The sequence below is a fragment of the Balaenoptera musculus genome, chromosome 1 (genome assembly GCF_009873245.2).
Source record: "Balaenoptera musculus isolate JJ_BM4_2016_0621 chromosome 1, mBalMus1.pri.v3, whole genome shotgun sequence".
Lineage (NCBI taxonomy): Eukaryota > Metazoa > Chordata > Mammalia > Artiodactyla > Balaenopteridae > Balaenoptera > Balaenoptera musculus.
In genome coordinates, this window is record NC_045785.1 from 14,503,151 (window position 1) to 14,525,714 (window position 22,564).

Consider the following 22,564-nt stretch of genomic DNA (forward strand, 5'->3'; position numbering starts at 1 on the left):
TGAGACGGAGGTACCTTGGTGATGAGGTTGCCCACGTAGGGCAGGACTCCTCGAGCTGCCAGGTAGACTTTCCAGTGAGCTGAAGTGATGAGCTTCTGGTAGAGCGCCAGGTACTCGGCGGCACACTCCCCGGCCACGCTCAACTCGTCCAGGTAACTGCCGTGGGGAGACAGGCACTGAGCAAGAACTCAAACAGCTGCAACAGCCTAACAGCCCCTCTTCGCCCCTTCCATCTTTCATGCCTCTGCTGTCCTCCACTCCCTCTTCCGTGGAAGGAAGGGGGTGGGGCGAGAAAGCCCCAACTTCCCACTCGGGAACTCCCCACACTTGGGGAAAGCTCAAGAGCACACAACAGGGAATGCAATGCAACAAACTATACACGTTTGGAACAATAAAGCACCAAAATATGAATGGCGGTTATTGGGGCAGCACGAGTATGGTTGTGATTGAGCCACTCACAAGGTAAGTTTATCAGAGTTTGGTGGCCAATAATGTGGGCTTTGGAATTAGACTGCCTGGATTCAAATCTTACCTTCCAGTAGACAAGTTAATTAACCACTTTAAGCCCAGGTAAGGATTAAATGAGGCAATGCATGCCAAGCATTTATAAGCTCATAACATCTCAAAATTACTAGCTGCTGAAATTCTGCTGCTCTATCACCACCACCACCACTACTACTACCACTACCACTACAATTCAGCTTTTTAGAACTTTTTTGTTTTTGTGGTCTTCTACAAGGAATGAGATAGTTATAGAGCACAAGTGCACCTCCAGTCACCCTGATCTATGGATTCCCCTGGGAAAGCGGGAAGGGCTCGAGATGAAGTCCAACCACGCTGCCCATCCCACTCTCAAATGGTACCTGGTGAGGAGGTCGAGGACCTGCTGCTTGCGGCTGGGAATGGTGGCCAGAGCTTCCACGATGGTACAGGCCGCCTGCCGTGCAGCCTGCGTCGCGGGAGTAAAGAGCACCTGCGGGGTATGGACAGAAGCCCTGGCTCAACTAACAGCCTCTCACCAGGCCCCGCAGGGCACAGTCAACTGCCACCCATCCAGAGGAAGTCCTCTGAGTACCTCTCTAGGAAAGGTTAAAGGTAAAAATCACCAGCTAACACAAGATCAGACTGCTGCAGACTGGTAAAGAGGCTGCCTAAGAGCCACCTTCTTCACGGAGATGTTCTCCATCAGGTACTTTGGAGAATGTACCCAAGATGACTGAAGTAGGAAAAAAGACAAGCAGGTATTCTCCTTAGCAAAGACATCTACAATTCTATTTTGGGGACAGCTACACGGTGAACACTTACATTTAATGTAGACCAGTTATTTATGTTATGAACCAATGGACAAATGAATTCTCTAAAATATAATTACTTTAATCTTTAAGAACATTAGCTGAAGAGGAAGAGGACAGCAGAAGATATGAAAGGTGGAAGGAGAAAGAGGAGGACAGGCACTGAGGCTCGGGTCCATTCAGTGGTCAGGGGGGAGAGCAGAGATCACAAGCTTGATGAGAAGGCGGAAAGAGTTCTTTTTCGGCCAGTCCACCACGCTGGCGGCGGCAACCGAGAACCTCTACCTATGTGAAAGGAAGCAAGAATAACAAAGAGAAAGAAGAGAAAGCAGAGCAGACAAGTGGGGAGGAGCAGAAACACCCTGCTCGGGATCTGAGGCCAGCGCAGCAGGGCGAGGGGCCCAAGGGACGGTCACTCACTTGCCGCAGCCAGTTGTTGTGGCCCAGCTTGAGATCCAAGGGGGAGGTCCTCTTCCCCCGACGACTCAGGAACTGCTTCCACCGCCACACATACTTCTCAGTCAAATAGAGATGGCGGAGTTCTGATTTGCTGGGGGACTTCCCGTTGCCATCGATCCCTGGCAGGCAAAGGGGTGCAGGGAGAGGTAAGGAGAAGAAAGGGACAGAAAAGGGGGGATTGTGGGGCTGCTGGGATGGGGTAGGAATGACCGATTTCTCAAGTCTTGAAGAGACAGACACACCTCTGATAGGAAGACACTTCTTCCAGGCTTCATAGGATGCCTTGGGGTCTCTCTTGAGCCAGAGCTGAGCCTGGGCATGGATCTCATTGCAGTATGGCTTAACTGTGGTAAGGGCCTCGACAGGAACATCCTGCAGCAGGAAAGCGGACAAGGTGAGAGAGCTTGAGGGCACATCTGAGCCACAGCTGCAATACAATAGCACTGGCACCCCAAGGGGACATATGCAAAGGCAAGAAGACCAGAAGGATCAACATTCATATCTTTCATGCCCCTTATGTGTTCCTTTAAAGCATTTTGATCCAATTTAGCAGTAGCATCTCCATGCTGCGCTTAGGGTCACTGATTTTGACTGTGCAGGATAAAGTGTAACTGGTTTCCTGCAGACAGTCTCATAGCCACATATACTAATTCGTATCCCCAGGCTGATTTGTAGTTTCCCAAACATAAATCTTCAAGGGGTCACTAAGCAGCCTCCAGAATTTAAAGAGCCGTAACTAATCCCAAGGAGCCTACACAGCAGAGCCCCAGGACTCTGGGTTCTCAAACTTTTTGGCCTCAGGACCCCATTACTCTTGAAAATTACTGACTCCAAAGAGTTCTTGTGTGGGTAGCTCTCTCCATCAATATGTACCTATTAAAAATTAAGGTTCAGCAATTCTTAAAATATTTATTAATTCATTTAAAAGTAAGAATAAATCCATTACCTGGCAACCTAAATAACATTTTTTATATTTTCCAAAACAAAAATAATCTAGAGAAAGGAGTTGCACTGCTTTATATTTTCGAAACTGTTTAAAGACTGCCTTAATAAGACAGCTGGATTGTTATACCTGCTTCTGAGTTCAAACTGTTGTGATATGTTGTGTCAGTTGAAGTACTCACACAGATATTTAGTTGGAAAAAAGAATATTTTAATAGGTTTTTCAATTAATTGCGGATTTTTTCTTTGATACTAAACCAAAATTTAACAAATTACAGGTTCTTAAAGACTGGCTAGAATGTGGAATCTGAAACCAATCAATAAACGTTTCATATTCCATTCCACTAAAATTCATCATTTACTCTCACTGATTCGGTAACATGTACTAGTCATTTGGAAAATACTGGTTCAATGAGTTAACGTCAATTCCTCTTTAAGTGACCAGCTCACTTTATTCACTTTTTAAGAAAATGTCTACCAAACACCCGATTCTGAACAACCACAATTTGCCCATCAGCCCTCCTTTCAAGCACTAACGGGATTCCATGAAAAAAGCAGCTGGTTCAGCTTGCAGCGCAGTCACACAAGTGCTTTTCCCCAGGACAACCGCTGTGCTGCAGCGCGCCAGGGCACTATCTCTGGGCCTCGCACATTGTCTTGCTGAATATTAAAAAGATTAGCTGAGCTTCCCTGGTGGCGCAGTGGTTAAGAATTCGCCTGCCGATGCAGGGGACACAGGTTCGAGCTCTGGTCCGGGAAGATCCCACATGCCGCAGAGCAACAAAGCCCGGGCGCCACAACTACTGAGCCTGCGCTCTAGAGCCCACGAGCCACAACTCCCGAAGCCCACGTGACTAGAGTCCATGCTCCGCAACAAGAGAAGCCACCGCAATGAGAAGCCCGCGCACCGCAACAAAGAGTAGCCCCCGCTCGCCGCAACTAGAGAAAGCCCACGCACAGCAACAAAGATCCAACGCAGCTATAAATAAATAAATAAATAAATTTTTAAAAATCATTAAAAAAAAAAAGATTAGCACTCAGGAGTCAAGATTTACTAAAATTAACCTGCGATGCTTGATCAAGCACGCTCTAGAGTGAAAGTGCACGGCAGGGAAGAGCGCGGCTCTGAGTGGAGCTGGGCCCACAGCCTCTTCGTGCTAAGGCTCCAGTGGCCTCACCATCACTGACTTGGCACCATCAGCACAAATGCCACAAAACAGTGAAGAGGGCAAATCACGTCTTAGGGTATTTATGAAAATAATGTTGACCTCACAGATTCCCTGGGAGTCTTGGGAACACCCAGGGATCTATCTATGAGCCAAACTTTGAGAACTGCTGCTCTCTCTAGGCTAAAACTAAGCAAAATGTGAGGCTTCAGTGCTCTGAGAGTAAGAACCCTGTGGAAATCTTTTACCTCACACTGTGGGAAAAATGACAGTTACGTGGGGATGAGGTTCCTCTTTTCAATCAAGAACCAATTTTTATTTGCTGAGACTTAGCTCTGAGGGGAAGTAAACCTTCATCAAAGGGAAGGAAGGGGGTCTTTTCTGAGAACTGTCTGGGCAGACCAGGAAAGGGAAACAGAGTAAACTGTTCATTGCCCAGCTTCCTCCCTACTGCTTACCACTCAGAATCCTGCAATGAAGACTTCGTTTCCCACCAAGGGATTCCATTAGGATGGAGCAGGAAGGAGAATGGCCCAAGGACTACAAAGATGGATAGGAGGCACCGACGGCCTCAGGCATGGCCGAGGGAAAGAATTACAGCCCGCATGTTCTCAACTGGTGTAAGCAAGTTCATCTGTGGCTAGGCCATTTTAGGATTAAAAACTTGGCTTTATTCATTCACTTAACAATGATTTGCTGAGCGGCTATAATAATGCTAGATACCACGCTCTGCACTGGACATAAAAACATCTTAGTAAGACAGTCCCTGGATTCGAGGAGCTCATAGCCAGCCTAGCAGAGAACTGGTTAATTGAAGGAGCAGCTAACAAAATGAAGGCGAGCATTCCAGGCAGAGGAGACACCATACAGCTACAAATAACATTTATTAAGGACTAACATGGGCCAGACACTGCTCTGAGCACTTGATCTGCATTAAGTCATTTATTTTTCCCAACACTTCAGGTAGAAACTGTATTCCCATTTTATAGATGGGGTAACCAAGCAACCTAAATTAAATAACGTGCCCAAGTCACAGTGCTAGTGAATGCAAGAGCTGGGATTTGAAATCAAGAGGTCTGCCTCAGAGCCCAGGACTTCCACCACTGTGCAAAACTGCATGTACAAAGGCACAGGGGTAGGAAAGAACACTGTGTCCTCTGGGAGCTGCGAGTCATCTGACGTGACCGGAGAAAGAGGCAGTCCTCCACAGCTAACCACTTTGTTCTACGTGTTTGTATTTTTGTGTTTGCTTTTCTCTTGAGTTCCCTCTGAGAAACCTTCCTTCTCAAAAACCCCAACCCATCTCTGCTGAACTGCCGCAAAGGAAGCATTGGTGCCGCCCAGGGAGAGCGAGTTCAGGTGAGCAGAGGCCCTTAGAGGCAGGGCAGGTGCTGGCCGGGGACTGCGCCCCGCCCTCCCTCTTGGCCCCGTACCTTGTTCTTCTTGCTGGTGGGAGCAGGTGGTTTAATCAGCTTCTGCAAGATCCGCAGGCACATGAGGGTAATGTTCTCAACAACCACGGGAGTCTTAATGTTCACGGCCATGAGGAAAAGGCTGAGTGCTGGGCAGAGGAAGGAAAGGCAGAGTCACATGTGATCACAGAACACATCACGCCTGCCGTGGCAAGGCTGCCCAAGCACAGCTTCCCCTGCCCTCTCCCGCCCTGCGCCTAGGACTGCGCCCTGAAGCCTCCTCTCCTTTCTCTGGCAAACTGCTAACCAGATGTCCCCCAAACTCACCACAGCGTAAGCGGAGCTCCCAGCAGCTGTCCTCCTTCGAGATAGAGTCTGTCAGCAACAGCATTTCATACTGAAGGCTACTTGCCTAGAAGGCCAACAGGAAGAGACATGAGTAGGGGAGGGTCTGCAGGGTCAGTCCCAGGACTAGGGCTCACGTCCATGCTCAGACCCAGGGACTCAGCATTAGAACATCTGGTCACAGATGGACCATCAGAGAGACAATGGAGAGATGGAGACCCTCCACACAGCCAACCATTCATTTCTCTTCTGAGGTTGACTCTGACCTGGGAAAATCTTTGTGGGACATGAGCTCTGCAAATGTGCCGCTCCCTCCCTCCCTCTCGTCTCTGCAAACGAGACCGGCAGGGAGGAAGCCGAGGGAATGAAGGCAGAGAGTGAGGGGATGGCCAGCTTGCTCACCAGATCAGGATTGGCCCAGTGGCCCTTCAGGGCTGTGGAGACTTTGCCAATAATCAGGTCGTTCATCTGCTGGGTGGCCTCTAGATTGTCGCTGGGGAAGCAGAGAAAGGAGTCCTGTTATTCACCATTGGCTCTGTCCCTCCTTTGCACTTGAAGGAGCCCAGAGAAAAGGAAATCAATGTCTAGGGCTACCCAGCCTTCCCAGGGGCAAGACGACACATTAGCCGCACAAAACCCTGCTGTGTAATAAAAAGGGCATGCCCCAGCCGCCTTTCCTGGGAGGAGACGCTGACTGAGAATACAGCAGCACTAACATAGGGGGGATTTTCTCCCCAGCCCACATCCCCAGGCTGCACAGTCCCCAGACGCTGCCTGGTGTGTCAGTCTCCAGAATCTAGGTGTCCACTCTCAGCCTTGGCCACAACTCTTTCCTCATCTTCGCCAACTGCCCTCACTTCATTTCCCACAAGGCATCCACATTTCCCATCTATGTCCCTTTGTAATAATGTATCTTTTAATAATTAAAAAACCCCATGAATTGTGTCACATCCCTTTCTTGCTTCCCAACGTGTCTTGAATAAAATCCAAGTCCTTATAATGACCTACAAGACCCTATAGGATCCGGGCCCTGCGATCTCTCACTAAATCCCCTCCCCTTTGTTCCCCCACTGGTATCCTTCACTCCATGCACAAGCGCTCCTCGTGGCCCCCGCCCCTCACACCCCGGGCACACCCCTGCCTCTCCTCCTGCCACTTGCTATTTCCTCTGTGTGCAGCCCGCGCGTTCGGTATCTCCATGACTTGCCCCCTCACCTCACACAGGGCTTTGCTCAAGCATCACCCCTCAGAGGTCGTCCTTGACCACTTTATCCTCCGCAGCAACCCTACCTGCAATCAGGGTTGCCATCCCAGCTATACCGCTCTTCACATCTAATCTCCTGACACTGTAGTGTGTAATTACCTGTTTACTGCCCTTCTCCCCTCTAGAACGTAAGTTAAATGAGTGCGGGGACTTTGTTTCATCTATCACTGTATCCTCAGAGTTTAGAACAGTGCCTAGCATTCAGCAGATGCTCAGTAAATATTTGTTAGATGAGTGAATAAATAATACAGCAAGTAATACTTACCAACCAGCTAACATGTTCCAGAACTTATGCAACATACTCAGTAAATAATCTAAATCCAGCTATGGGTACTGTATGGGCACAGACCAAGTACTCCACAAATATGATTTATTACTTGCAATGAATTATGTTAGTCTATCCTCACCACAAGCCTTTAAGATATTTGCCATTATCAGTATTTCTCAGATAAGGAAACCTTAGGCTCAGAGAAGTTAAGAAATGTGTCCAAGGCACATAGTACAAAATATCCGATACTGGGTCTTTCTGATCCAGATCCAAGCTCTTAATCCCTAGGCTCCACTGCTCCAACTGTCTTCTTCTGTGTGAGTTTTGAGTCCAAGTACCCTGCTGTACCCTTCTCCTCCCTCACCAAAACTCAGAAACTGCTTCCTCAGGAAACCACACTGGTACCAACCAAATAAAAGACGAACATACTATCTACATGGAAACCTGGGCTTCAAATGCTCCCCAAGTTTGTTCAGCTATACCTGGAACCTCTTCCCATTTTTTTCTCTATTATAAGCTAGCGAAGCTGTTTGGCAGGGAGAAGCACGGTTCCGTGAACCCTCTGGTGCTCCCAGCACCGCTGCCGCCTCCACCCCAGCACGAGCAGGCATGACCGGCCCCCGTCACCATGGCGCAAGCTCTGACCGGGTCAGGAGGCACATGAGCTGGCGGACCTCCTCCCGCATGGCCGCAGAGCCTCTGCGAAGATTATAATCAAAGAGTTCCCGGATGAGGCCCTGGGAGACGAGGATGTGCCTCAGGGCGGGGTTGGTGGCCAGGGCCCGGAGCAGGGTGATACAGTGCTCTGTGACGGCAGAGGCACAGCCGTAGCACTTGGTGGAGGATGTGTGGCCACAGCCCAGGACGGACAAGGCGCGGTACTGGCTGGCGGTGAAGGTGGGCTGCACGGAGGTCCTAGATGATTTGGTGGCTGCTTCCCTCTGCTGCAGGTCGTATTCCAGCAACTCTTTGCGTGAAGCAAAAACTTTCTAAGGAAAAAAAAAAAAGACAAAGGAGAAAGAAATCAGCAATTAAAATAAAGAGAAAGAGGAAGTTAACTAGAAATCAGCTTTGGTTTGAAAAAACACTTTACATGCATTATCTAATTTAACCCTCTTGATAACCTTACCAGTTAGATACTTTATCCCCATTTTATAGAGGAAGAAACGAGCTTAGAGGGGTTGGCTTGACCAAGGTAAGTGGCAGAGTTAGAACTCAGCCTCTGATCGCAGGCCCATGCCCTTAACTCCCACGTAACACTGTCTCACAAAGAACAAAGTCAGGAACGTAGGCACGTGTAGCAAAGACGGCACACCAGCAACTTAAGGGACAAGGACCCTGGCTCCTCTTGTCTGCGGCCAGCCTTCCCTCCGATGGGGGTGGAGTCTGTAACATGCCATCCACTGTATGGCCCACACTGGTTGACTAGAGTTGGTGTGCCCTACCCTTCAAGCCTGCAAACACGTCTATCAGAAAAAACGGGAACAAAACCTTGGCACCCAATTTTTTTAAAACCAGTTAACCCCTCTACTAAAACGTGGGCTGTGAATGGTCAAGAAAAACACATCTATAATAATCTCCGTTATTCTGTTTTCTGGAATGAACTCAGCTCTCTACCAAGCACCCAAAACCGCTGTGGGTGAGAAGCTGTGCGGCTGGGCAAGGGCACCCCTGGAGCTGAGCTTCTGGGGGAGAGCAAAGAACTGCTTTGACAACAACGTCGATAACACACGACAAAACACACTCTTCAGCTGCTCCCGTTTCTCTACCTGGATGATTTTGGAGAGTTCATCGAAAGAGTTCTTGCAGTCTCCACAGTACTCCTGCGCCAACTGCAGGATGTACCGGTTCACACTGGCTGAGGTGGAACTGATGCCCCCAGCCGTCCCCGAGTCATCCTGCAACCAAGAGGGAAGCTGTCAGCCTTCCACCATGAAATGGCCTCACCCAGGGGCTAGTTTTCTGCTTCTGATCCAGAACCCTCTTCAAATGTCCCTCCAGCTTTGGATTACCTGCGGCTTTTCAGGAGCTGCCTCGTTCACTTTGCAGAGCAGGTTCTCCAGCTGTGGCCGATGTCCCATCAGCTGGTGATACACTCGATCAGCTTTGTCCAGAAGTGTGTTGATGTTGGAAACAGCCTAGACAGGAAGAGACAGGGGCGTGCGTGAAGGCTCGTCAGCATGAAGATTTTCCCTGAGTGATCGGTCAGGGACCTCTAGGTCATGTACTGTGTTTCATACGTTATTTCCATTCCTCACAATAATCCTGTGGGGCGGGTATGTTATTTTTAATAATACACAATGTATACGATATATGTATAAATGAACAATGCTGAGAGCAGTGACTTATGCCAGGTCACACAGTATTAAAAAGCACAGGTGGTACTGGAACTTTCATCCTTCTGACTCCAAAGCCAGGTGTTCTTTTGCTTTGCCAGGCTGCTGCTGCTAGTGACTATCCTGACAGTTCCCCCCTCTTCCCTGTCCTCCCACATCCAGTCCCACCACATCATGCTGGCAGAGAACGAGCCCCTGAACAAGCCAACAATGAGGGAAGGCCAGCAACCGCAATTTGAAGCAGCCTGTGGAACAAATGCAGGGCACGTCACCCAATTTCTATCTGCCTTTCCAAGTCTTGTCATTTGTCCCTTGAGATATTCTAGTTTCATTAACAACATGTCTCCAAAATTCTACGCAAACCATGTGTTCCAATATATCTGTCTTATTTGTTGCCACTCAAAAGCCGAGCCCTGAAAATAGTGCCAAGTTGAGAAGACTTCAGCTAGAAGGGAAAGCACGTTCCCCGCATCAGCTCAGCCCACAGCTCAGATCAAAGCCCTGCCTGAGTCTCGGACGGATGCGGCCTCACCTTCTTCCGGTCTTCTTCATTCTCAATGGGATCCACTGCGCAGCAAGGCTTGGCATAGAGCATGAAGTCGAAGCGAGCGTATTTACAGAAGCCACAGGCATTGCACAGGAAGGGGTCCTTTTCATCATAGTTGATGGATCTGAAAAACCATAGTGATTGGGTCAGGGGGCAGCAGAGGATCTGTAGGGAAAGGAGATGGACCGTGCCACATCTATACACTGCAAACTATTGCAGGGACTCTCAGAGGGGCAGCAGCAAATAGGCGAGGATGACTTAAGCAACCAGGTAACAAGAAAGGGAGACCCAGAACCAAACTTAGGGACCCCAGCACCACCCACCACTGGATGGTCACGTGAATTCACGTGCACGCGCACGCCCACGCACACCCCACTCTTCCCCTTTTCCATCCTTGAACTCCGCACTCTACATACCCATAATCCTCTAGTTATTATGAGGGCACCACACAATGAAATTGAGCACAATGAGACTCTTACAGAAAAATACAAGGAATGTACCTGGCCTGGGTGACAACCACTCACTTACCTGCATTTGTGACACTGGTAGACGTTCTCTCCACAGTTGCCGCAGACCCCTGGGTTGGCGGGGACTGAGGCACTACAGCGTGGGCACTGCAGGGTCTCCGTGGAGGCCTGATAGTTTTCATAGAAGTCTGCAAACTCAATCATCAGGTTGGAAGCCACTATTGGCAAAGGCAGGTCAATCTTCACCTCTGTCTGCCCGGGGGTCAGCTGAACCTTCTTGGCTTTGTGCCAGCGAGCTGGCCTAGGAGAGACAGTGTCAGACAGAGGGGCAGGCAGATGGCCTAAGAGCCTCTCACAAGACCCTCGGCAATGACAGTCTGGTGAGACGAAGAGAAGACTGTCCCTACCTATTCTTCTAATGCCATTAATTCATTATTCTAAGGATAGGAAATCTGGCAAATAAAAGCAACTTAATTTTAAAAATATGTTTCCTCTATTCTTTCTCTCTTAAAAAAAAAAAGGGTATAACATACAGGTGCTTTAAGACATTATATATGATAATTTTTGATACTCCAGAAAAACAAGGGAATGCACATCAAGGGAAGATATTACTCCAAAAGTATGCCACACTGAAGCCTGTAATCCCAAGAGGTACCATGATGACGACTGCCATGAGTTCCTATCAAGACAACTACCTTGGAAGGATAAAACTCAGGTTGCTTTAGAGAGGCACAGGGACATACCAGGATCCAGACCAAGTGCCAAGTAGAGTCAGAAAGAGTAAAGGCATGGGATAATTTAGAGATAATTATATTAATACAATTAGAGCTAATATTTACTAAGAACTTATTATGTGTCAGGCTCTGTTCTCAGCACTTCACATATACTAACACATTTAATCCTTAAAATAACATCTTGAAAGTGGACTTCTCTCCATTTTAGAGTTAAGGAAACTGAGGCTACGTAAATTCTCCAAGGGATGTGAACCCACAGTCTCATTCCAGAGTCTGAGGTCTTTACCAGCAGCTACGCTGACTCTACAACAGAAAATCAAATCCACCTTCTCCAGAGGGGACTGGGTCATCCCAATGAGCAGCTTCTACTTGCAGATCATCAGTGTTAACTATGCTTTTCAAAGGACAAAGAGAAAACTTCCTTTAAGCAGAGCTCCTGTGGCCATTTGTTCATGTGGTACATGCTAGCTTTATGCTACCTTTAGAGTAATACCAATACTTCCATTCTATGCACAAAGCAGCACTCCCTGTAGGTCTAAACATTCAAGTAGCAACTACTTATATTCTCTGCCCAAAAAAAATGCTTGAGTCTTCAACAACAAGTGGTCTGTCTCTGTAAAAGTTGACACTATAACCCATGCTAGTGTCCTCTTTGGCCCATATACAACATGCCTTGATTCAGATGTTGGGAGAGATAATCTAGAAAGATCCAACATCAGCATATGTAGAGGGAAGGCACCATGCAGAAATGGAAGGACTTCAAACTAGAGAACCTCCTGGAGAAACACTGCCTGCTCTGTGAACAAGAGAACAGTGTCTTAATCCAAGAAACAACTACTTCCCATATAGAATAGTCTATCTAAAAATAGAACCACTCTAGTTAACATGGGTATGAGAAGCCTAGAGTCCCCCTCACTCAGCTTCCCTTCAGGCTGTTGAAGATCTTAGACCCTGAGGGCTCCACAGGACATAACTTCAAAATAGTTTTCGTCAGCATCCTTAAGAACTGGTGTTTCACCTGTGTCCCTCAGCCATGACCTAAGTAGGCAAGAGGACATACTAGGCCTCTAGGAATGTGCTGCTTTACCTGATTCCAGCAATCGAAGGCAACAACTGGTATTGAGCCTCGTAAGCCTGCTGCCCCTCCCCAAGTCTGAAAAGCCCGTACTTGTTTTTCAGCTCCACGATGGCCTGCACAGTTCGGTTGTTGTAATAGAGGTTGATAGTCCGCACCATCTTGGTCCGTTTCAGGTCCCCAATTTTCACCGTCACTTTGCTGATGGTGTGGCTGCCAATGAGCTTCACAACCTGCTGGGTGGTGGTGTACCTCGTGTCCACTTTAATGGAAGACAGCTTGATATACTAAATGCAAAAGTACACACAAAACACTGTGTTAGTTCAAGGCTAACGGCTCATCCTGTCCTCTTCAAAACTCATCAGCGTAACCCACTCTTCATCCGTGGATGAAGTTTCTATTTAAGGTAGCAGGGCAGGTAAGGATTAATACCACTGCAACCAACCATTGGGAGAGGGATGCCTATACAGTAATAATCAATCTCTAAAAACAAGAAACCCACTGGCCCTGTAAGCCTCAGGACTGTCCATGTTAAAGATGTCACTTACACAAAATGGCACTTCTGGATTATTACACACCAGGCAGGGATCACTCTCCAGGTAATAGCCATCAAACTCCACTAGGCCAGACAAGGTGCTAAGGAAGAAAGCAGTCTTAGCATAAGGAGATTTTCATTTTAGAAAGCATGGAGCTTCACAAAGAAGCCATGAGAAAACCATGGCTCAATATTCCCCAAGGCAAGCTTCACTCTAGTGAGAACACAAGGAAATGTGAGAAATCCCAACAGAGTTAAGTCACAGGAAGGGAATTTCAACTGAGTGACCTTAGACGTTTCCTATTTCTGAGCTGTTCTGAGGTCACAGGAATCCTAAATGTTACATTAAAATTTGACTCAAAGAAGAGTCACAATTAAATTTACTAAAAATCATTGAATTGTACACTTGTAACGTGTAAATTTTGTTGTATGTAAATTATACCTCAATAAAGTTTGGAGGGAAAAAAAGAACAGTCACTAATAAACCAGGGAAATAATAAACTGACAGTTTAACCAACACTCTCTTCCAAAGTTGTTGTTTTTGTTTTTGTTTTTTTTTAATGCAGCCATTTCTGTAAACTTGCCTTATGTGATTTACACTTAGACCCTTGAAAACTAGAGACCTTCTTAAATCATTGCTTACCAAACCCTAATTCAGCAGTTGCATTTTGAGCACCTTCTATGCACAAGGCCCCAACTACAAGGGAGGGATTCAAAGACCAACTAGACAGGAGCGTATTGATTCATAAATAAGAGCCAACCAATCCATGTAGAAATAGCAACTGGACTGTTGACCGAGCTTCAAATAGGAAGAAAGCAGAACAAAACTCACTTGTAAATGTTGGAGTTGGGATGGTTGGTAAGAATGTGGTTTTGAGTACGAAGAATCTCCACAGCCTTCTGTGAATATTCTTTCAACTGAAAACAGAAGTCAATATAGGACCAGAATTAAAGCCCAAGGGAAAGTCTTACTGGCAAAGACTTTTTTCCTCTGCTTTCTAGCTGATACCACCCTAGAAGTAGCAGCCCTCATTCAGAATCAAACAAAGCTGAGTCTAACTCCTAGTCATTTAAAGGATTCTATCTTCTTTAGTAGTTTCCACGATCTTAGTGACAGCCCCTCTTTCTATACCTTGTGGAGGAAGAGAAATTTTATTATTATGGAGAAGCCATGAAATGGTTATCTAATTGCAAAAACACGTTGGATATGTGATCAGGACTGCCAGGAAACCCAGAGGAGCACTTTCTTTCCCAAGCAACTTTAATGAGTTGCATTTTCTTCCCCACTTTATCTACTTCTATTGGCTAAGCCAAATTCAGACTATACTTATTTGCTAGTGTATATTATCTAGGTGGCATACATACTGGGAGTGCTTTATATTTAAAAGAGATTTCATATATGTACTCCCATGTGGGTTGATCATAACGTTTCTTAACTCAAGATAAAAAAGGTTAAAATGTGGCAAGTTAGCCTCTCCGACCGTAGATCGTCTGTTACCTTCTTCTCTGTTTGTGGGGTTTTCAAGGAGAAATATCCTAGTAGGTCCACAAACTGAGCAGCCTTACGACCGTAGGCTGGGAGTTCTGGCCATATAGACCACATCAGATCTAGCAGGAGCTCCTGTTGAGATTTGCTAGAGTTTCTGTAGATAAATGACAGTTCATATTATAAGCAGCAGAAAACCCTGAGGTTCCTTTATTTATCAACAAGGCCCAGGTACCGTTTTGGAGATGAATCTATTTCCCCACAACTATGAGTTAAGTTTGAATGGCTCTACTGTTCTTTTGACAATCAACCTTAACAGATGTAGCATGATCCTTTCCTGTCTTCAGGAGGTGATTTATTCCCATCATCTGACATCTCTCAATGGCAGAAACTGAGCTTTGTTACCCTAAAGAGTCAAGCCTGGTCATCTTACAAACTTCTAAACATAGCCTTCTTAGTGGAAAACAGATCATCTCTTGCTTCTGACATCAGTTTAATAGCCAAAAAGCAGATAACTCAATGAAGAAATCTGTAATAGTCAAGAGGATTCAGACTGGTGTAAATACTGATAGTACGGACAACCTTGAGTACGTAACATAGAGCCAAGACAGAACTGTTGATACATCACCCACTCTGGTCCCAGACCCACACAGTCTGCTAAAACTAAGCCCCGGATCCTACCTGTAGATATGCAGTGTCAGGCAGTGGGCCTGCCAGCGCACGGAGGAAGAATTGGACTCTAAGAGGAAGCAACGCAGAAACTGGACCAAGGTCTCCTTATCTGCAAATTTGTTCAGCTGGTTCACCAGAGCTGTGCACAGCTGGTCCTCTTGGCTGCCTGAGCTCTCACCTGCAAGATCAAAGCAGGACTGAAGGGCTGAAAAGTAGGAACAAGTGGTCTAGGGTCCTACAGCCAGTGCTCAGGTGGAAAGAGAGGGAATTCTGTCCACGTTTTAATGTTTCACCAAAATGGTTATGATTTGAAAACAACTTTCAGTTGGTTACTGGGGGACAAAAAGTCAGCCCCAGATATAATAATCCTACCAAAAAAAGTACCTCTACAAGCCTGGCACTGACAAAGATAGTCACACTGGAGAAGGAATTTCCTTTCAAAAGTTTGCTACCTACAACAGTCAACATTACCACAGACCGGCACAGAGGGATCTGAATAATTCATTGGGGAATGTGAACCTCCACTGCTCTCCACCAATCACCTGTCTCAGGCCTCCAAGGACCATGAAAATCAGGAACGCAGAAAAAAGCTTTTGCCTTTCTGATGGCAAAGACTCAGCTAAAGCTCACTATAGCGTCCATTTGTAGAGCATTTACCAGTTTACAAGGCACATTTATAAGCATAGTTTCATTTAACACTGACAATCTCTCCACGAAGCAAGTGTTATTATTTCACAGAAAAAGAAACTTGGGCCTAGTAAAAATGTTTGGTGCACTTTGACCTTTCCTGTTACAGACACTAGGTATGGAAGTCACACTCTTTAAGGTGTCACCTTCAACATAACTGAAAATGAGACCAAGAGTAGACACTAGAGGGCATTTGGGTTTTAGGTCCCTGTAAATCAGGATGAAAACCCTTTCAGAAGAAGAGAATGACAAACTTATGGTTACCAAGGGGGGAAGGGGGGAATGCGATGAACCGGGAGATTGGGACTGACATGTATACACTACTATGTATAAAACAGACAACTAATGAGAACCCACTGTATAGCACAGGGAACTCTACTCAATGCTCTGTGGTGAACTAAATGGGAAGGAAATCTAAAAAAGAGGGGATATATGTATACATATGACTGATTCACTTTGCAGTACAGCAAGAAACTAACACAACGTTGTAAAGCAACTACACTCCAATAAAAATTAATAAAAAAAAAAAGAAGAAGAAGAGAATGAACCATGTGCTCTCAGAGAGATTAGAACACATGACCCTGGTCACTGAGACAAGAAGGTGACCCTTACCCTCTTTCTCCTTTTCCTTTTCTTCTTTCTTACTCTTCTTCGTGGATGACTTTGACTGTGTTGTGGCTTGTCCAGAACCGGTGGCCCCAGGGGCGGAGGAGGAGGAAGCACTGGAGGGCCCTGCCGAGGCCGCCAGTGCAGCGAGGACTTTGCTGCCACACAGAGCACAGGAGAGCAGCTGCAGCAGCACCGGAGACACCCCCTCATCCACCAGGAAGCTGACTTGGAGGAGGAAGTACAGGACAGCTGCAGGCAGAGGAGACGGGGGCTCAGCTCTGACACAACTGCGAGACTCACACACAAGAATGGGAGCACCTGCTCCAGACGCCAGGGCTGCCCTACTCCCACCACCTCCGTTGTCCAGGTTCTCTGCTGGAAGTTCCCAGAAGAATTTACACCCTCTTTGGAAATGTCTGACAAGTACTGCAACAACTACACAGAGACTGGCTCCCAGCCCCCACTCTTTTGAAGAGGATGATTCTCCTCCTTAGTTGACCACAACAATCTGGAAGTCAGATACTCCTACCTTGTGCTCCCACCGCACCCCACATTTTATCTATGGACGCTGAGCAATCTTGTAAGTTTTTACTTGTCTTCTTTGCTGGGCAGAGTTCTGTCTATCTTGCTCATGGCTATATCTCTAGAACCCAGTTTAATGCTTGGCATATAGTGGGCTTCAATGAACAGTTCTTGAAGGAATGAATGAATAACAGCAACCAAAAGGAGAAGCACTGCTTACAGTCATCTTTGATGCAGAATTTCTGCCAGTTGATGGTTCGCTGGGCAGCAATCTCTGCACAGGCTTTCAGGTGCTCCATCTGAAATGGAAACCAATCACCAGAAATGACCCACACCTGCTGTCTTGAGGGGTCATCACCTGAGCTCTGGACTACAAACCCTGGCCCTCTGTGCAAGGTTGATCGGTGCCGCGGTGAACCTGGGACCAAATCCCAAACACTGAGCCTCCTATATTCAACGTTCCACCACACAAAGCCCTTTTGTTTTCAGGGATTCTTCAGACCACTCAATAGTGCAGCAGGAAAGGTAGGTCATGACCCAAGACACTACAATTCAGTTTATTTTTTTCTTGCTAAAAGCATAATAGTAAGAACACTGGATTAGGAGTCTTTAACACTGAAGATGTTCTTTCTAGATGTTCCTATGCAATATATTCAATTTACTCCTCAAAGTCAAACAACTGATCTTAGGCGATAATACATCATTTCTTTAGTATTCAGGGACAAAAAAGAGAGGTGCACAAATCTCGGGTTGATCCTGTCCACATGAGCAAATGACACTGGTAAAAAGCCCAAGCCACCCCTCCTCACAACAGAAGAACCACTGCCAGGTGGGGGTGGGACCAGGGAGGGGCAATTGCCGACCCTGAAGCCAACTGCATGTGGCACAGCACCCAGCTGGGTATCATGGATCTACCCTGATCGCAACCCTGGCCATGATGTTCTCAAAATACTGAAAAGCCCTGTGTGTGCCGCTCCATCCTCTTACCCACTTGGCTGAGCCTCGCCCACAGTCTCTCCCTGCCCTACCACACCACCCCAGCACCGGCCGTACCAGGCTGATGAGCGTGTCATACTGCAGGGCGGAGCCAGAGCTGGCTGTGACCACACTTGCCCGGAGGAAGATCCCCTGCTCCTCCAGCAGCTTCTTGATCCCGCGCACATGGGAGTCGAGGGTGTGCAAATCCCGGAGCTGGCGGTATTTCTCCTTTGACCCACAGATGAAGAGCAGAAGTTTGCGGACTTGCCGGCGCACAAATGGAGTTTGCTGGATCATCAGGTACTTGAGGGGAGAAACGACACAAAGAGTCAATGACTCTGGAACTGTATCTGTACCAGCCACGGCGCCTTGGTTTTTCATGAGCTGTTACTAAAAACTGGTAACACAAACCAAGCTACTTCCTTGCAGTCAAGCTAGCCTCTGGTGAACTTTAGTATTCCTTACAAGGACCAGGAGAAAGAAAGGCATAGAAAGAAAAACATCAAAAAGGGAAAAGTAGTAACATTCCTGCTACCGCTCGTGGAGTACTTAGGAATCTATAGGAGGCTGGTCTCCACTCCAGCCCACCCAGAATGGACGTGTAAAGAAAAAAAAATTCAGAATCTCTCTTTCAGGTAAAAGAGGCGGGGAAGAAGCTGCGTTGTTACATCTACATGACTTGAAATGGCTATTTGCGGTTTGCTAACATTCTTCGTCCCAGAGTTAATCTCATGCTTGCTGTGCAGGTTATTCAGCTATTTTCTCTCAGCTCCAAAGCCACCCCACCATACCCTGCTCTGTGATGTCCAGTCCAGAACTAAAGCTAACTGCGCTGTTTCTTGCCAGCTGGTTCCCTCTTAGGTTCTGCCAGTGGGGAGCACTGGAGGGACACCAAAAGGCAGGAGGGAGAGAAGGGACTTGCTCCTTCCCACCTGCCTGCCGTCCCAGGAGCAGCCCTTCACCCTAGCGGCCTCCAGCATCTCTTCAATAGTCAAGGACAAACCAGGTCCGGGTGGTCCTGTTCACCGGCTTCTTTTAGAACTTCCAGAACCAAGCACATCACAACCCTTCAGAGCTCCTGAGGTACGGGCAGCAGCGGACCCTCCTCAGACCCGCCAGCCTCTCCTCTGCGTTCAGGGGGCCGCTGGCAGCTGCTGCTGGCAGTTACTAGCCCTGTGCTACCGCAACGTTCCCTTTTTATCTTTTTGGTTCTTCAGTGGCTGTTTAACCAATTCTCTATATTAAAATCTCTCAGTTCATTTAACTAGTATACTTTCTGTTTTCCAGGCAGAGTCCAAACTATTAGACTTGTCCATTATCACCACATGTGGGGGAAGGTAAGTGTAGCGAATCAAAAACTAAAGTGGATGGCTTGCTCTGATACACGTCTTCCACAGTTTCCCCACATAGTACACCCTGGAGGGGCAAGGCCTAGATGGCGGGAGGGACTCTGCTGGGGAAACACCACATGAGGGTTAGGATGCAAGGGAGCCACAAAGGCAGTCACAGCGGTGTGTCCTCTCCTCGACTGGGACCTTCACTTACCTCTGAGAGAAAGTAAAACCACGAATGATCAAAGACAGGAGGTGGGATGCGAGAATTGGCGTCAGCGATCTTTTTGATTTGGTATGGCAGCCTCAGGACCATCTCTGTGAGAAGCTGAGTATAGGCCTCAAACACATCAGCAGCGTGGCCCTGGGAGAAGAACATTTGTATAAGAACCGTGATTGACAATTTCCCCTGACCACAGTTAGGAAAAAGGCTGGTCTATTGCTCACTAGGAGTACCTCACGTTGAAGATGGTAAATGGCACCTTTCAAAGCTGGAGACTTCACCGACTGATAGTTTAGTTTACAGATCCAGGAAGACCCCAGGCTCCCGGGGGCAATTTCATTACATGCAAAGCTTATTGTGGAGGCAGATCTCACTGCTCTTAAAAGTTCTAACATTTCACTCTGGTTTTTGACACTGGATTGATTTTACTCTGCTTACACAAAAATTAGAATAGGAAAAAATTGAAAACACAGTAATGGAGAAGGATTTCTGACTTTCTATGAGATGTATTCCATTCCCTAGAACCAAAGTTTTCCATGATAACAAGAAATATTCCTGTAACCAAGGGGGTGTCAAAGATCACTAAACTCAGTCGAGATCCTGGGCCCACACACAGAGGCAGGAGTACCGAGAGACTGAGGACAATGGAAACAACAGCTATGCTACAGCCTATGTGGTCCCCAGGAAGAGTCTGCGAGAGTTTGTGGGCATGTGTCCCACATATTCAATCACCAGTTGTTTATCAGATCTATGTCAAGCACTGGGAGTGTGAAGAGAAATAAAATATGGTCTTTGCTGATAGTCTGGAGGGGAAGACTCTACATGTGTGCACAGGGTCTGGGACCAGGGAAAGGCCATCTCGCTCAGACAGCAGGGAAGAGTGTGCTGGGGAAGGATCCAATACTTGAGCTGGGTCTTGAAGAAGGGCTAGGAATTAACTAGACAGGAGAAGGAAGGGATGCAGAAGGAGAGGAAAAAATTTCTGAAGGGACAGCATGTACTCTGGGAGAGATGCACAGATTAGCAGGGCTGCATGCAGGGGTGTTATAGTTGATAAAGTAGAGAGTTAAGTAGATAGCTGGATCGGCAAAGAACTTTTTGGCTGAAAAGTTATAGAAAACCACTAGAAGGTTATACAAAGAGAAGGACATGATCAGATTCACAATTTTTGCCCTGTTATACTCCCATACTATTCAAAGCAGTCCTGAGTATGCAATAAGAAGCACAGCTACCCCAGGCCATCATGCACCACTACATGGACTCAAATGGAACAGAAATGGTAATAATAATTAACATTTATTGAGCACTGGTATGTGCTAGGCACTGCACTTTACAAACATCACCTCATCCAATGCTCACAACAACTCTATAAAGCAGATACTATGTGTATGCTCATTTTCCAGGTGTGCAAACTGAGGCTTACTAAGGTTAGATAGAACTTCTCCAAGCTTCATGGCTGGCAAGTGGGAACACCTGTTCCCGAGAGACATGTTACCGGACTCACCTGACCAGAAAGTCCATCTTCTAAACTAGGGCATCCTGTAACAGCAGGGGGAGTATGTGACATCCTCGGGTCCTTCAGTGCTACTCACTGAGACTGAAGAGGTCAGTGCCCTGGATGAGGGACAGGAGTGGTTCACTGCCCGGGGAAGGACCTCACCTTCACATACTGGCGGAGGAAGAATGGGCTCATGTCGGGTGGGGATGACGTAGTATGTGGTTTCAGCAGCTGGCTGGTAGCCACGGGTTCCTCATCGTTCTGCTGGCTCTTCCAGTACTCCAGCAGGGACTTGAGCACGTGCAGGCAGTAGTCCACAGCGCCAGAGCTCAGCAGGGCTGCTGCTGTGGCACTGGAGATGAGGGAAGATGACTGGGGAAAAACCAGGGAGAAGCTAAGAATGGCCTGTAGCACAGTGCGGCATTCAGCTGAGTGTTGGGGGTAGGAAACGCACTCACAACAGCCTTAGGAGTAGCCGTCACGGAAGTGAGGGAGTCACTCTCTTGAGTTAAAAGTTTCCCGACTAGCTCAAACATTTCCCCCACTCTTCTGAACACCAGCATGGTAAGAGAAAACAAAGAAACACCAGTTCCCAACTCTAATCTCCCTACCCATATGTGCCAGAGGCCAAGGAGGCCAGGATTAGATAACCCTTCCACCTGCAGGGAAGAGGTTTTCTCTTTCTCCTTGGACAGCTAGAAAAGAAGCCCATTTATGTTAAAGAGAGAGAAAACTTTCCACTATAGGCACTTCTTGGCAGCCCCACCCTCCTAGTAGGGGCTCTTTCCATAGAACCAGCTTCCAAAGGAGATGGGGTGAGTGATCACATGAACAGAAAAGCGGGAGAAAAGCTACTGTAAATAAAACCATTAGGAGAGCCTGGCAAACCCCAGCCACCCACACAGCTCAGAAGCTCATTAAGACCGGACGCAGTTCAGCCTCCATTTCTACCTTCTCTGCTTTGTGTTAATCTCCTTTCCACCACACACCACTGCTTTCTCTCTGTTCTATTACCATACCTTATAGCAACATACAGGAGGGGAATCCTCTTAGCCACTCTGCGCCTGGCAGAACAGTCTCCTGCTTTTCAATAATGGAACTTCCAAACACTTTAACCGCCCCCAGTGGAGGGATTGTTGGAAAAGATCAGAGCTTGGATGGGCCCCCGAGAAAGGTGGATGCTCTGCCCCTGAGCGGTGGCAGCTTAGAATCTTACTGCTCTCGAGCGACGACGGCCTGGCTCTAACAGAGGCCTCTGCCTGCTGTCCGAGCGCCACCCAGACAATCCTCGTTCCTTGCCCCACGCCCATTAGCCCAAAGCAAGATACCTCGCATATGGAAGACTTGGATCCGGATTTGGTCCTGGACATGAAGACACTCAGGAGCCTCATCACCACCAGGTGGACCTCATTCAGGGCACTGCGTTCGTTCTTCTTGGAGACATCCTGCGGACAGAGGCGGAGCCCAGAAGACCACACTTACTTTAACCTTGAGGCATCCTCTCAACAAGATTGCCTCACATGGACTCAGAGACAAAACAAGCTCCAATGTACTTGTGGTCTATACGTGGATGATCTAGAGCCTGATACACCTAGGAAGCCATGTTAAGATACAAACAACCAATTTATTGTTTTTACCTTGTGGAGCTACAAAAGGTCCATGAGGGCAGGGACTTGGTCTTGTTCCTCATTTATAGCCAGAGCCAAAAGTATGCCA

At 47.2% G+C, this 22,564-nt stretch overlaps 1 protein-coding gene across 1 annotated transcript in view; it reads right to left on the bottom strand.

Moving 5' to 3' along the window:
- The window catches only part of UBR4 (ubiquitin protein ligase E3 component n-recognin 4), a 128,030-nt gene that overhangs the window by 31,514 nt on the left and 73,952 nt on the right, over nt 1–22,564 (bottom strand). The window contains 23 exon segments of the mRNA XM_036866703.1: nt 15–156; nt 864–973; nt 1,713–1,870; nt 1,994–2,123; nt 5,293–5,420; nt 5,599–5,683; nt 6,019–6,109; nt 7,794–8,137; nt 8,918–9,046; nt 9,161–9,286; nt 10,017–10,155; nt 10,560–10,799; nt 12,401–12,594; nt 12,856–12,943; nt 13,675–13,760; nt 14,341–14,485; nt 15,010–15,178; nt 16,300–16,545; nt 17,039–17,117; nt 17,872–18,099; nt 19,342–19,491; nt 21,011–21,220; nt 22,177–22,293. Of these exon segments, the coding sequence (XP_036722598.1) occupies nt 15–156; nt 864–973; nt 1,713–1,870; nt 1,994–2,123; nt 5,293–5,420; nt 5,599–5,683; nt 6,019–6,109; nt 7,794–8,137; nt 8,918–9,046; nt 9,161–9,286; nt 10,017–10,155; nt 10,560–10,799; nt 12,401–12,594; nt 12,856–12,943; nt 13,675–13,760; nt 14,341–14,485; nt 15,010–15,178; nt 16,300–16,545; nt 17,039–17,117; nt 17,872–18,099; nt 19,342–19,491; nt 21,011–21,220; nt 22,177–22,293 (3,534 nt within the window).